Below are 14,967 nucleotides of genomic sequence, written 5' to 3'. Positions count from 1 at the left end.
TGCCTCTGCTCTCGCAGCTCCGGGAGGAGCACCAGAAAGCGCTGCTCCGTCGGGACTTCCAGCTGCAGAGTCTGGGCCTCCAGGCCCGGCTGCAGCAGCGGCTGTGGAGCCAGGAGAGGACCCTGCTGGTGCAGGAGTCCCAGCACCTCAAACAGGCTCTGCTCGTGCTCAGCCTCAAGCTACGCTGCTTCCTCAAACAGTGGAGGCTCGGCTGCAAGAAGGACACCGAGTGGAAAGACGTCCTGGAGGTATGGGAGAGGCTACAAAAAGGAAACGCCTCGCGCGGAGGGTGTCTGCTGAATATTTGATAGCAGTGTATTCCTCTGAAGGCTGCTTTGTGCTTGTTTTTTAGATGAACAGCCTGAAGGATCTCTACCTGCTGCTGGAGGAAGAGAACCTGACAAGCCCCTCCCACCAGACCGACAAGAGGCCTGCTGCCGACGAGCAGCCGCTCAACCCGACCATCAAGGTAGGACGCGCTACGCATGTGCACGCTACGCATGTGCACGCTACACATGACGCTCGCTGACCCGCGCCTGTGGCCCCCTGCAGTGCAGGGTGGTGAGCAGCACCCTGGCAGACCTGAAGGTGGCCCTGCGAGACCTGAGCGGGGAGCTGCGGCAGGAGCGGCAGGGCTCCCAGGAGCTCACCCAGCAGTTCGCCAAAGCCAAGGCGTCGTGGGAGGTGGAGAGGACCGAACTCAAGAGCCTCATAACACAGGTAGGAGGACCAGGGGGTAAAGAACCCGTCGGTTCGTGCAGCGTAAGAGCTGGGGGTGAGCATTCGGCCGCCATCGTCACCTTCTAGAGATGCACAAATGCCCGTTTTGCGGTTAAACTCCACTCAGCAGACACAGTTGGTGACTCTTCGCTGGAGAAGCCATCTGTTAAGTGGTTAATTTATCCTCTCTGGCTGTTTGCCAGGTCTGTAGGTGGCAAGTAATTGTTTTAATGCTTTCTCCTCCTTTGTCTATCTGCCTCATAGCAGCAGTAATGGTGTTAATTAACAGCCTCTGAGACAGAACGCAGTCGGAGTTTTCCCAGCCAGCAGTGAGAGAACAGACATTATGTCCTTGCGTGTGGACGGTTGTGTGATGTCTTTTGAGCCAATGTTCCTGCTGTGAAGCCGGAACAGCTGGACTGTGGACGCGGAGATCACGTCGGATATCGTCCAATTGTATTGTTGTCTTTGTAACATTCACTCCAGTCCAAAGACAGATCACCGCGTGACAACAATTAGACAAAACAGTTACCCAACGCTGACGGTTCATCTTCAAATAAGATTTAGAAAAAAAAAAAAACATGAAAAAAAGTTGTTACGAGGGGAAAAAATAGCTGTAAAGCAAATCGCAGCAATACACAGTCATGAGCGGTGACTGAGCCATTAATCATCGCCGTGAGGGTGGAGATTTTGCCCCGGCGTTGTGGCGAACGGGAGACCGTTTGTCTTCCCGCGGCTCTGGCAGCTCCCTCTGTAGCCGACACTGACAGATAAGACGCTCGCGCTCTCCTGCATGTGCAGTTGGCGCGTGTTTTGACGAGATTGAGTCCGTTGCGGCTGGGACCGATATTAATGAGGATCCAGCTGTGTATTGAATGAGGCTGAGCCACAGGGTTTATATTTGGGCCTGTTATTGGCCTCAGTAAGTGTGTGAGCGCCTCTCTGCCCTGGAATCTCCCTGCCAGCGTGTTGCCCTGGCCTGGATGCCTCAGCCTCAACCAATATTCCCCTCCGCCAACAATGCAGACTGTAAAAAGCAGGTTCTGTGCAGCCAGAGCAGCTCGGCGGCGAGCAGCGACCCCAGCTGTCGCTCCGTCCATCGAGTCGAGTCAATTCCCAACGCCGTCCTACCTGTGGAACAGCTTGACAGCAGATTATGGCCCTTGTTCGGTCTAATGAAAGCACGCGGTTGGTGAAGCGGGAATGATTTCCCTGCGTGATACGGCAGGGAAACACAGGCTCCTTTCTTTTTCCTCGCTCGGCCGTCGGCCCCCGAGCATGGAGCGCGTTACAGCCGCCCGCTGTCTGTGAGACCACGCAGTCTGAGTCGTCTATTCAGTCTGCAGCCTTCGTGGAGGGAGGAATAACAGCACTTTACACCAGACTTACAGTTTTGCACCAATATATGGTTTGATGTTTCATCTGCATGTCTTGTATAAGAGACAGCTTTTATTCGTGAACATGGATCAGGGGCAGTTGGCTGCAGTGGGAAGCAGCTAATATTAACAGATCACTCTCGTCTTAAACATATGGGATGTTTTCTAACATAGAGCAGAATGCGCATGTGGGTCACTGCTGTTTGCTTTAGCAATTAAGAGTTTGTTACCAGACAATTAGGAGCATGGTGTCTAGTTAAACCCCCTCCTGGACTTGTTTTTAAAACATTGAATAAATATCATTTTTCAGCCTTGTCTAATCGGGGTAACACTAATAATAATTGCACTGTTCTCCTCTTGATTTCCGCTCACCACTCATCGACCCCTGTGGGTTTAATTGATGTTTGTTGCTGCCGCTTCCCCTCTTTGTGGCTACAAACGCTACAGAGTTGTAATTTTTTGTTTTATTCATAACTCACTAAACAGGTCGGGTAGTCGAGGTTTTGGTTGGAGGCTCTGGAGTAATTTAACTTGCTAAGCGGCGAGTCGTGAACCGTAAACACCAGTCGTCCATCCTCCGACGCCTCAGCGGAGAAGCTCGTTAAGACGCGGGGCTCATTAGGCCGCGCTCATCATTAACCAGAAAGGCCGTGTTGCCATAGGAGACGGGGGTTTGTGTGATTGGCTGCCGGCTGGTTCCATTAGTGCCAGACACGGATGCCAGCGTCGCAGAGCCAGACCGACAGAGGATTGATGCGTCTGGGGGTGCGAGGGAGTGTCTGTTTGTCAAACGAACGATGATGAGGATGATGCTGGTGTCGGGTGTGCGTGAACCACGAGGCTCAAACGGAGGAGAGAGCAAAGCAGCGGCGATGAGACAGTCTCCAGCAGGCCAGGTTTATGCAGAGCCTAAAAAATACAGCCTGAGATAGAGAAGAATTAGGAGAAGAAGGATTAAAATGGAGACGAAACCAAAGGAATGAGGAGAAATCATTAAATTGTGATTCCAATAACTCGAGCAGGGAGATAAGAACAAGTTAGTGAGAAATAATCCAACACAAATGACTCGTGTGCAGACGTATTTATACTCACATTCATCTCTTAAAGACTTACATATTAACTGTGCTACCGTTTATATTTAAACCTGGCACCACAAGTCATCCTTTGGTTGGAGAACAATCAGACTTGAATCAAAGTGTTGTCATTAATTCATGCAGGTTTTACTCATAGCTCAGCGTTCACATGAGTCTTGTCACATTGTCCCTTCCAGTATGAATCGAAGCCTGGTAAAACAGCAGCAGCCCTGACCTCCGCTGATGCGCTGGATCCTCCAGACCTGAAGGTGGCGTTAAAGAGGGAGCGTGAAGAACACCAGCACCTCCTGGCAGAGTCGTATGCAGCTGTGATGGATCTGACCAAACAGGTAGCTACTGGTCAGACTGGGACCAAACTCCTTAGTCTCACATCTGTATTAAAGGTGACGATTAAAACAAGCTCAAAGCCTATGAGGGTTGTGTTTCCACCTGAGCATCATTTGGTTTCTGTCCGTCTCCAACGTTGCCCTGCTCTCCTCATCTCTCCCCCGGTGGAACAACCAGCTCCAGATCGGAGAGAGAAACTGGGGCAGAGAGAAGCTGGAGCTGCTGGAGAGGTTCAGTCAGGAGAGAGCTCAGTGGGAGCAGAAAGTGAGAGAGGCCACTGCACAGCAGGCAAAGGTACGACGGGCTGAGAGGCAGCGTGGGCATGCGAGTGTGTGGGAGAGAGGGAGGAATGGGAAAGAATAACAAGCGCTAAGGAGCCGAAGCATCAGACATGAAAGGGTGAGGGCTGCACGTGTGAGATAAGGAGGGCGTTGATGGTTCATCGAGTGATGAGATCGAATGCACCTCTCCAGGAACATCATCTGCTAAATTTTCCCAGCTTTATCTAGAGTTGAAGGAAGAAGGTTGTGTTCAGGCGCACTTGTGCATGCTTTATAACTCTATACTCTGAGGACGTCTGTCCCTTATCCCCATTCCCCCGTTCAGTTTTCTAGCATGTTATTGGTTCAGCAGCGCCCCCTTGGGGACATTTTTTGTGATGCAGGTCACTCAAGTACTACTTCTTTTCCCCTCCCACAGTTAAAACCATCCAGCAGTGAGACCTGTGCAGATGCCGTCATTCGGAATGGAACCGGATCACCTAGGTAAACTTTGTTTGTTTGGAACAAGTGGCTTCAATAATGAGTTTAAAATTGACGTCCTGAATGATTTTGACTTTGCCGTTTGTTTTATATGAAAAGGACCAAATCCACATCAGAGCTGGACGACTCAGAAATCAGCAAAACAGCCAATCAGAACCACATCCAATGTGGATTCTTGCCTGTTTTGATTCCCCCAGAGGTGAGTGACCTCACCAGGAAGAATTGGACCTACCTGACCAATGAGGTTAGTGATGTAATTTTGTGATAAACTGGTGATGAACAATAAAAGGTGTAAGTGTTTTACTATTATTACTTCTGTCGTAGGCACCAGAGGTGGAGAACTTTTGCAAAACGTGGGACGGCCCCAGTGGCTCGTGCAGCGTTACGCCATCGGACTCGGTCCAGAGGAGCTACACTGCTCCGGACCGCACAGGGATCCGGATCTACTACAGCCCTCCCGCCGTACGACGCATGGAGCATCGCGCGAAAAACCAGGAGGCCGCGGCTCGACGGGCCCAGAACGGCACCCCCTCCGTGGGAGCAAGCGGCTGGGACACGCTGGAAGCGCAGGAGCTCCCGCAGCAACTGTCCTCGTCCTCCTTCTCATACGAGCAGTGGCTCGGCTCGCTGTCTAAGCAGCACAGGGAGCTGCTGGAGAGCAGGAGCATCGGCAGCTCCGTCCCCAGCGTGCTCAACGACAGCACGAGCGGCTCGGCCAACAGCGTGGTCGATGGGATGGCGCCCTCGCCGGCCTTCCTCGAGATTGGGGAGATGTCGGCCAACCTGAGCGATGACATGAAGGAGATGACCAACTGCGTGCGTCAGGCCATTCGCTCTTCATCTCTGGAGAGGAAGACCAGCAAGGAGCCAGGCAGTCAGGTAATTTAAAGGAAAATCAGATGAACCCTACCCAGAAACCTTTGAAAACCAACTATCACATCCCTCTTCTCCAACCAGTCGGTGGGCATGTCCACCAGATCCACGCAGACCGCTGCCCAATCCGTCAGCATCGGGCTTCAAACCGACAACCTTCCCAGCAGCAGCAGGGGAGCGGGGCTGCACTCCAAGGCCTGGTCCCCTCGGCCGTCCTCCACCGCCGCCGCCTCGTCGCCACTGGCATCGGCGCGGACGCGGCAGATATCGACTTCCCTGGACAAGGTGCACAGCCGCATCGAGCGGCCGTGCTGCTCGCCCAAGTACGGCTCGCCCAAGCTGCAGCGCCGTGTGTCCTCTGGTAACTTCCCTACATGTGGGTTCCGCACGGGTCAGCGTTTGGCTCGGTCAGTGAGATGCAGCTCTCCTGTTTCCAGGTTCCACCTCCAGGCTAGACCGGACGCCAACCACCCGGGATCGCACTCTGTGGAGCCTCCAGCAGAGGCCCATGGGCGGAGGCGGGGGCGGGGGCGGGGGCTCGGCCTGGGCGCGCTCCACCACCACCAGGGACAGCCCCGTCCTCAGCGGCCTCACCGACGGCCTCAGCAGCCTGTTCAGCGTGGTGGAGCACTCCGGGAGCACAGAGTCGCTGTGGAGGGGTGACGGGGGTAACGATGCTTAGGAATGTTTACTAAAAATAAAAAAAATTGATGCATTCACCGTCGCCCTCCGGTTTAAACGCGCGTCTCCGCAGGGGCCAGTCAGGGCGCCAGTCCAGCACGACACCCTCCTGCTGCAGGTAAACCGTCCGTGGCAGCGGCCGCTGGGTCCGATCCCGGCTCCCAGCGCTACGGAGGCCTTGTGCAGGAGTTCTTCAGGAGCGTCTGCAACGGGCGCGGCCCGGGAGGGGTCCCTCCGCCTCAGAGGGAGTCTCCGTGCGTCCTGGGGGGGTTCGGTGGGCCGGACGAGGCCAGGCCCGAATGCGCGTCAGCAGGAGCGGGCGGAGGCAGCGACGGCGTCGACGGCGACAGGATGGTGAACAAGAGGTCGAGCCGACAGACGGCGGGGGAGGAGATGGTCGGCATCCTGGGGGGGGGGAAGGAGGCCCCGGGCGGCGCCGGGCCCGCGGCGGAGGTGAGACGGGTGAAAGCGGCACGGGACAGGAAGCTAAAGGCGCTGGTTTGACTTGACGCGCTCTCATCTGTTCCCCAGGACGCCGTCTGCGACTGCTCGGCCCAGTCGTCGTGCTTCGGCCGCCCGTCCAGAGCGGCCCCCCGTCACCCGCCGGGCCAGTGCAAGCACCGCTCCCGCTGGGAGCCGGGATCGGATCCAGCGGCCGTCGAGGACAAGATGGACGCCTGCACCGAGTGACGAGGCCTCTGCTCCACGCTCTCGCGCCACCGAATGTACATACGCACCCACCACCCGCGACGCAGAGCAACACTGCCACACACAACGTGCACAGACCCACAAAGCCACTGCCACGTGCGCACACAACGCAGGCACCGCGGCTTTGGACGGAGCCGGCACATCCACACACGAAAACTCAAACACGCTTTGATGAAGTCACCTTCCCGCCGCGACGGACCGGCAGCCGCACACTTCCATGCGAAGGGGGCGGGAGTCACGCTGGGAGCTGGAAGGATTCACATCCTGAGCGTCAGGCACGAGTCTCCTTCTGCGACTCCTCCAGAGAAAATGCCTCTCTGACGCCTGTCACACGTGCAGTGAAGCTGCAAGTTTTTATTGATTAGCACAAAAACATTCCGGTGAGCGGATCTAAAAATGTCTAAAAGACTAGTTTTTAAAAGCCTCACAATAAGAACCCCTGGCTCTCTAAAGAAGATCGAGACACAGACGTTTAGAACAGATCATAGTGACCTGATTGTTCATCCACTGAGTCCAGTGGTTGACTTAATAATACATTCCTTTTATCCAAGCAAGGAATGTCGACATTCCCAGTTCACCCGTCCCAGCGCATCACTGTTGGGATCAGCAAATACTCGTCTTACTTCCTCAGTCTGCTCTTCAGTGCTGGACCATTATTATCCTGTAGCTACTGTACCAACACCGACTCTATGACCTGTAGCAAAACCAAACGGCAGCTACGAGCTGCGAAGTTTTTACTTTTTTTAATTTACAGACATGATTAAATCACAGTTTTAATTCAGATATTTTATATTTGTCGAGCTTTGCTGAATTAAAATTTAGGAGAAACACGGCATCTGGGAAAGAAAGAAAACAATCACAAATAAAATGTCACCCGTGAATCGAGTCAAAGCTGAGCACTAGCGTGGTTTTCAGTCCATCCTCCTTGTGCCGCGCGTTTCTCTTTCTAACGAATCAGCTGATGTTCAAAGTGCCTGATAGTCAGCTCACACCAAAACTGGATGACGACCACATGAAACCCTGCAGGCCTCTAGCGCCTATCGTTTTATGGGCCAGAGGTCAAGCACTGAACCACAAGGAAAGATGACGCATGGTTTACAGCTGTGAGATAGACTCACCTTTGGGTTCTTGTATTCCTGGACAGGTAAATTATTTTTTTGTTTTGTTTCTTTTTTATGGATATTGTTGCTGATACATTAGCCTGTTTCGGTTCTCGCTGTTTAGTTATCGTGGTGCTACGTGGTCTTCAATCGGCTGCAGGCTCATACGCTCCTGTGCCACTGTCTGTGTCTGAGGAACAGTTGAGCGCTCCACAGTCCCTGCCCTCCACCAATGACTCAGCAGTTTTAAATAGGGCATTACAGTACGTGTGCACCTATTTAAATCTCCACTGCAGCGTAACCAAGCGATGATTCAAGACCACAGGAGTCCTAGGACCTTGCCATTAAATGAGTGTATATATGTAACGAGGTTTAGCTCACGCCTGGTTCCTTCCACATTCTGGCTTTGTGAAGACGTGATTCATCCATCAGGGATCTGGGTTTGAGCACAGGAAAAGAAGTAGCGGCTGCGCCTCCATGTTTCTCCATCCAAAGCATAAAACGCTCTACAGCTTAATATTAATATGGCACCTAATAAATTAGCATCATCATCTACAGTACGACATTGAAAGTTCTCCTACACGTTAAAAGCACAAACATCCCGGTTCCGGGCACGGTTTACTCAAACGTCACGTGACCAACGTTGTCCAACGACACGAACTAGAAACGCAACCAGATTGTGTTCTACCTCACGCGCTCGCTCTGTGACACCTCGAAGGGCAACAGACCACACGATTCACACACTCCACATATTTGGTGCACGTGCAGTGGGGCTTTAGTCCACGAGAAGGTGACTTTAGTGCCTTTCACCTACAAAGATGTCTTGGTTTGATTCCAGCTTATTTCTCTGCTGATGACGTGGCTGCGTCCGTGCTCCTCTGATGACGCCCCCTTCCTCAGTCGTCAAGTCTTAATTTGTTGTTCGGTTTATTTATGTCATTAGTAGGAACTACAGAAAAGTAAATATTTATTTTCTTAGTGTTTTCACTACCAGTATTTTCTGCAACATGGACCTATTTTCTATAAAAATCTAACACGGCGCCGCGAGCGCGAGACTCGAGCGTCGCTCCAGCTCTGATGTCATTGGTCAGTCGTTCCTGCCTGCGTGTCAGGTGTCACCTTTGCTCCGCCCCCTCAGGTTTTAAGTACTGGCAAACGTTTTACGGGTCGCGCGCCTTCACCAGCCGACAGCGGATGAGTACGGCACAAAGCACGAGTCTCATTGTTCCCCGCGTGTGTGTGTGTGTCCACCTGTCAGAACAGCGACCTGGATATTTCCAGCCTTTTTAATGGGTTTCCATAACATTTGTATGATTATTACATCATGGGAAATAAATTGAGCTCAGCTATTAGAGACAGCCTGTATATTCGCTTTATATAACCCGCTTGAGACCTTTTTTTTATAACACTTTGAGTAAAAGCAGAATGCAATGGCAGCAAAATATGAATACATACAAAACGTGTCCTCTTGTACTGCAACTTGAAAAGCGACGCGTCTCCTCCCAGCTGTGAGAGAAGCTGAATGTCAACAGCTGATCTGAAGTCAGGTCGCTGTGGAAGCGTGTAGCTCTCTCCTGCCGCGCACGGGAGCGTTCCCTCTGTACATACGAACGCTTTGGAAGGCGACGACAAACACCTGCAACAAACGCTAAAGACGCAGAAATCGTCCGAAGTCCGACGAGTTGAGGTGGATTTTTAAAAAGGGGATTTCCTTTGTTTTTTTGACCGATGTAGCTTGTAAATGAAGACATTATGACTGCCTCCTGTTTGTCATAGAATTCACAAATAAATGTTGGAATTTAACTTGGATCCGTTTTTGGTCTCTTTCATCTACAGATCATCCTTTAAATCCTCCCTTGCTTGTGTGTTATTGTCCACGCTGCCCTTTTAGTGATCTATCTTTTCATTGTGTGCCTTGCTGCGATTCAGCATTTGGCCAATGTGAGATATGAAAGCTAGAATTAAAAACAGGGTAACAGTTTAAATTTTTAAATCTGATTATGATTTTTTTTTCTATAGAAACAGTTATTTTATCCCTTGGCCTTTGGTCTGAGCACCAGGGCACGCTGGCGTCATAAATACAATAAAGTGGAAGAGAGGAAAAAAATAAAAAAGATTCAGTGAAATGAGCTGTTTATTCACGTATTCATCAGTTAAATAGCTGTGAGACAGATGGAGGAAACGTAATCTGACAGCGTGTGACACCAGAATCTGTTTGTACAAAATAATATGCATGAAAGCGAGGAGAAGGGGTTTGTCCGTCCGACTGATGAGCAGCAGAGAGAGTGCGTTTGTTTGCAGAGGCTCAAATAAGATGGCGACACGACAGACAGGAAGTGACGAATAAAACATCTAAACAAATTCCTTTCTGTTTGGACTGAACTGCAGAGTCAGTGTCTCATCATCTCATCTGGCTCTTTGCCACAGACCTGCTGGATGACTGATGTTGGAGCTGCGGACGTGCTGACATTCCCAGGAAAGATTGTGAACTGCAAGCATGGATTTTCTTGTGCGCCAGTGGCTGGTTAAATCTAAATCCCGTCCTATAGATTTCTTTCAGTGCTGTTGAGCCGAGCTCCGTCTGCAGGAGTCATATCGGACTCTAGGGCTGCAGGATTGGACCGTTAATCAATCAACTCACCATGTGAACCTGCAGGAGGAACCTTAACATCTCTCCTAACTTTCCCTTCTTTTATCTCTTTCAGGCTTTTCTAGTCTCACAGTCAAACTGAAGGTTAAGGAGATTATTTCACAAGGAAGATTTAACGAACTTCAATCCCACAGTAAAGTTTGGGTCAAACTCATGAACAGACTTAGCTGAGGTTTTGGGCTCAGGGTGTCCTGATAACTGCAGCGTCTGCCCCAGGAGGCTCGAAGAGTGAAGATACAGATCTGTGTGTGTTTAAGCAGGTCGGCGCCACAGGAAGTTGGAGCAGCTCTTATCTTAAAGCTGCCACTTAAGAGCTGGCGCTTTTCTCCCATATCTGTCCAGTCATCAATACGAATGGATGGTGGTATACTGTGTGAGGCAAAAGGACTAAAAGACCAATAAGCTCAACTACAGCCTGTTTTTTTTAATATCAGAAGGTCTGAGGCTATGATAAGTCATTAAATATGCACATAATAAAGACCATGCTTCAAACTTATTGGTGTCATCTATGTCATCAATGCTGCTTCACTTCTTCACTTCCACAAACAACACAAACCCACACTGTGAAGGGTCAAATCTTCTCTGAGGGGATGGGAGTGACAGTCAGTTCAGTAGAACAATGGTTGAAACGGCTCCTGGCGCAGCGGCGCCCTCTTGTGGTGGACGTGTGAACGGCAACCTGCGTTTCACCTGTCATCATGGACAGGTGTGACCAACGCGTTCCCCTCAAAGCTTCTATGGGCAACGAAACACGACTCCGCGGATACTTTCCTTCCATTCTCTTCTTGCTGTCTTCTTAAATTAGAACAGTTCTGTACATGTGAATGATTACTTAAACAGATGCGTAAAAAAATGTTAAGTGGCCTGTTTCATCAGGCCACATCCGCCCACTGCCACCTCTCACCTGGTCTGTGTGAGCAGTGAATCGATGTTATTTCTGAACTTAAGCAAAAAGTGATATTTGTATGTTGGACATGTAAAATATAATAAATGAGCAAGGTGTAAACAGCACAAAATGCAGATAGAGGGATGTTTTGGCTCAGATCCGTCCCATTTTATATACTTGACAGTGCTTTCAGTCTGCCTGCAGACAGACGTGTGGGTGCAACGGGGGTGGAGAGGACCGAGCTGCTCTGTCAAACACCATTGTCATACATAAACAGCCAGAGGCGTTTGTTTAAAGGCAAGGAAGAGCGTTGTCATGGTGTCAGGCGTCGATGTTACACCGTCTCAGACCGAATCAGGGTAAATATTGGTAAACTGTATGGATCACCATGGGAAAAGTGCTTTTTTGAATCAAACCCGTTTCTGAAGCCGTACGGAAGAAAGTCCAGGTTATTTTGTCTGTGTTGAGTTTCAGCCCTAAGACTTATATAAGATTCTCTGACTATTATAAACCAGAATATCTAAAATGAATCAAACAATATAGTCTTAAGCAAACCCCTGAGGCTGGGGTTTGGTCAGATGACGTGTCAGCCCCCTGAAACCATTCCATGTGTGATTCACCAGCCCCATGACCTGAGAACTAAATGAGTATGTTCCTCTCATGGATCACTTCCACTGCAGCCGTATTTATTATATGTCAGTAGTGCAGTAGTAGATATGACGCATTTATTCATACAATTAATCTCTGTCCACTTATGTTCTATCCTTCTCATGCCTGTACATTTAAATTGCATTATTAAATAATATTAGATTATGATATTATTTGAACTGCACTCGGGCCTTTCCTCAGGTCTGTGTCAACAAATTGCTCAGAATTCATTAAAATAATTACAGCTGGTATGAGATGAAACAGAAAGTATGGGCAGACGTGTTTTAGGTTCCTGGGGCGACGCAGCACAGACTATATAAACGCGTCCCGTCCCAGGACATCCAGCCTCTGTACTTGCTTCTGCTGCGAGCGCAACCTCACCTGAGCATCATCATCATCCTCCTCCTCCTCATCCTGACAGCAAGGTACTGTAAGGCTTCAGTCATGCGGTCGCCACTTGTTTGCATGTTTGAGCGTTGCTTCATGAGCTTCTCTAAATCACCATCCACAGATGGCGACAGGGCTGTTCTACGTCGTGCTCCTGTGCCTGAGCACTGGGCTCTGGGCCGATCCACATGTAAGCGTGGCTCAATCACTTTCGAGTACTTCTGAGGCCGGTGACTTAACAAACTGGAGCAGTTCCAGCCTGACTTCACTGTCTGTTCTTGTGTGTGTTTGCAGCCGCAGGCAAAAGAAGAGCCAGGTTGGTACAGTAGTTCCCGTCCAGTCCAGGACACACAGCAGAGACTCTCGTAGCGTCTTAGCAACGTGAGCTCAAAGCCGAGTGTCAACCTGTTTTCTTCCTCCAGCTCCTCCTGAAGAGGAGGACGAGTGCTGTGAGAGGTGCCCCCCCGGCTGGACTCAGCTGGGCGACAGATGTTACATCTTCCACTTCAGCCCGAAGGAGTGGACTGATGCCGAGGTGCCTTTTTAAAGTGCAGTGACCGCATGTGGTCTGTACTGCTCGCACTGTCACTGTCTCCCTTCGTCCTCAGGTCGCCTGCATCGCCATCGGTGGGAATCTGGCCTCAGTCCACAACAAGGAGCAACTTACCTTTATTCAAGAGATGATTAAGAGGTCGACTGGTTCATATGTGCAAACTTGGCTCGGAGGCTACGATGCAGTAAAAGTGAGTTCAGTGAATATGCCGTGCTTCGCTGCATACGGAGACTTTGGATTAAAAACCTATTCTACTTCACCGTCTTTCTCCTCCAGGAGGGCGTCTGGCTGTGGAGCGACGGTTCCGCATGCAGCTTTAAGTTCTGGGCAACACAAGAGCCCAACAATACGGCAGGAGCAGAAAACTGCATGGCGATGGGTAAAAGTGGTGCGTAGGCATTCTCCCTGATATGGGAGTCATGTGTAATTATTTGAACTAGGGAGGCCAAGGTCCCATGAATTCATCTGCACTGAGAGGTGTTGTGTTGTACTTACCTTTTTCCAGGTAGCGGCAATGACCTGAAATGCGGGAGCAAGAACGCTTATATTTGTGGCAAGCGCCTGTGATGCTCCGTGGTCCCCGCTGACGATGTCACGTCCACCAGCGACATCGCTGCTGGAGGAGCTGCCGACCAGCGTGGTTCCTTTGATTAACAAATCAATAAACAGTCTTCTCATCATCAGCGCGTGTTTTGCCTTTTATTTAAATGTCACTGAAAGGTTCTTCTCTGTCAGTCAAATGATATGACACATTCATAACCAAACAACTGCTGTACTGTGGTTTACCTGTGAAATTAATATTAATACCAATAATAGTGTAAAGGTATGTGCACACACTCATACACACATACATACACATACATATATCATATACAAACACAAATGCATTCTTATACATAATCTTATATTACTTAATAATAGCTATCACTTACATCATCACAATTTCCAATTCACACATTATTGATATTGGTAGTGATAAGTATCAGTAATACTTACAGTCGGGTTTAGAAAGCCTGTTTATCAGCTCAGGATCAATGTACGGGACCCCCAACAAACCAACCGCACCTCACGCATACTGTACATACTCACACAGAAGCACACCCACACACAACGCACACTGGCACAAACTCTCTCACAAAGAACTAGTCAATCATACGTGAACCCATGCACTCTCACATGCTTGTTCCCATTCGTGGGGAGGGCAGGGCCCTGGCCTGCCGCCTGTGTGGCCCCAGGCAGGGACCGCAGCACCTCTCGAGAAGTGGGCGCGGCCACTGCTGGCCTCACCTCCAGGCCCAGGGAAATAGTCCACCCCCACCCTGAATGTATGTGTATGTGCTTAGGTATGAGGAACTTTGGGAGACCGCCAGTTCCCTGAGGGGCCATTAGACAGAGTCATCAAAGTGAATGCTCTGTCCCCCCGGAGGCAGCCTCCATAGTCCTGGATGAGTGTGTATGACTAATGCAATTAAAACTGAATGTGGATGAGTGTGGGGAGATGTAGTTGGGAAGCAAGGCACCGGGTCCGCAGAGCCAGGTTCCACACTAGCTCTGCTACCCACCCCACCGCCCCCCACAACAGGAAGAGATAGACGAGACCCGGGGACCGCAGTACCACTGCCCAGGCACCACCCGCAGCGCAGCCAGAACCAGCCTCACCCCTCTGTCACACTGACCCGTTCTCTCATGCACCCACCGTGACTGAAAACTCTTATCCTGCCTTTTCTAGAATCCAGCCTTTTCTCTGAACCCTGAACTGTTTGTTTTATGAGCTCGAGGCTGTGGTTTTCTGCCTAAGTAAAACGTTTGTTCGCACAATGCTCTTCGGGCAGCGGCCATTTTGAATAACCTATTTTCCCTCCAGTGTTTTAGGTTTGTTTCCTGTTTTGTTTGCTCAGATTTCCGTCTACAGGTTTTGCATTTGCGCCTCAGCCATCTCAGTCTGCAGCCTGGTCCGTATCCTCGTTCACATTCCCTCCAGCTCGTTACTCTCCTACTGTCTCCTCCACGGCCTTCACTGACGACCACCTTCGTTCCTGACATGGGCCTATGTTCAATTATCACCGTGCTAGTTTTTTTTCTAAGACCTGTTTTTGTTTTTATGACCCAAACCCACCTTCCTCTGTTTCCTCCTATATTTTCTTTCATTATATTATTCAAGAATGCAGCTGTGCTGGTGTTTTTTAATGGTTTGGCTGCTGGT

General features: G+C 50.2%; 2 protein-coding genes across 3 annotated transcripts in view; both read left to right on the top strand.

Moving 5' to 3' along the window:
- Positions 1 to 9,449, top strand: part of soga1 (suppressor of glucose, autophagy associated 1) — a 40,597-nt gene extending 31,148 nt beyond the window's left edge. For both annotated transcript variants that reach the window (XM_029157172.3, XM_029157171.3), the window contains exons 13-24: positions 18 to 248; positions 353 to 469; positions 553 to 720; positions 3,367 to 3,519; positions 3,695 to 3,811; positions 4,217 to 4,281; positions 4,378 to 4,522; positions 4,603 to 5,157; positions 5,236 to 5,512; positions 5,589 to 5,819; positions 5,906 to 6,285; positions 6,364 to 9,449. In XM_029157172.3, the coding sequence (XP_029013005.1) occupies positions 18 to 248; positions 353 to 469; positions 553 to 720; positions 3,367 to 3,519; positions 3,695 to 3,811; positions 4,217 to 4,281; positions 4,378 to 4,522; positions 4,603 to 5,157; positions 5,236 to 5,512; positions 5,589 to 5,819; positions 5,906 to 6,285; positions 6,364 to 6,522 (2,598 nt within the window). In that variant the 3' untranslated portion in view covers positions 6,523 to 9,449. The remainder of the gene's footprint in view (positions 1 to 17; positions 249 to 352; positions 470 to 552; positions 721 to 3,366; positions 3,520 to 3,694; positions 3,812 to 4,216; positions 4,282 to 4,377; positions 4,523 to 4,602; positions 5,158 to 5,235; positions 5,513 to 5,588; positions 5,820 to 5,905; positions 6,286 to 6,363) is intronic.
- A 2,708-nt stretch (positions 9,450 to 12,157) lies between these two features.
- Positions 12,158 to 13,447, top strand: LOC114859221 (galactose-specific lectin nattectin-like). The gene is made up of 7 exons (XM_029157213.3): positions 12,158 to 12,249; positions 12,336 to 12,401; positions 12,506 to 12,527; positions 12,634 to 12,746; positions 12,820 to 12,954; positions 13,041 to 13,152; positions 13,270 to 13,447. The coding sequence occupies exons 2-7, from the start codon at positions 12,336 to 12,338 to the stop codon at positions 13,329 to 13,331; spliced, it is 510 nt and encodes a 169-aa protein (XP_029013046.1). The 5' UTR covers positions 12,158 to 12,249; the 3' UTR covers positions 13,332 to 13,447.
- Positions 13,448 to 14,967: the final 1,520 nt, after the last annotated feature.

Source organism: Betta splendens, chromosome 7 (assembly GCF_900634795.4).
Source record: "Betta splendens chromosome 7, fBetSpl5.4, whole genome shotgun sequence".
Taxonomy (NCBI): Eukaryota; Metazoa; Chordata; class Actinopteri; order Anabantiformes; family Osphronemidae; genus Betta; species Betta splendens.
This window is presented reverse-complemented; position numbering and strand designations above follow the sequence as displayed.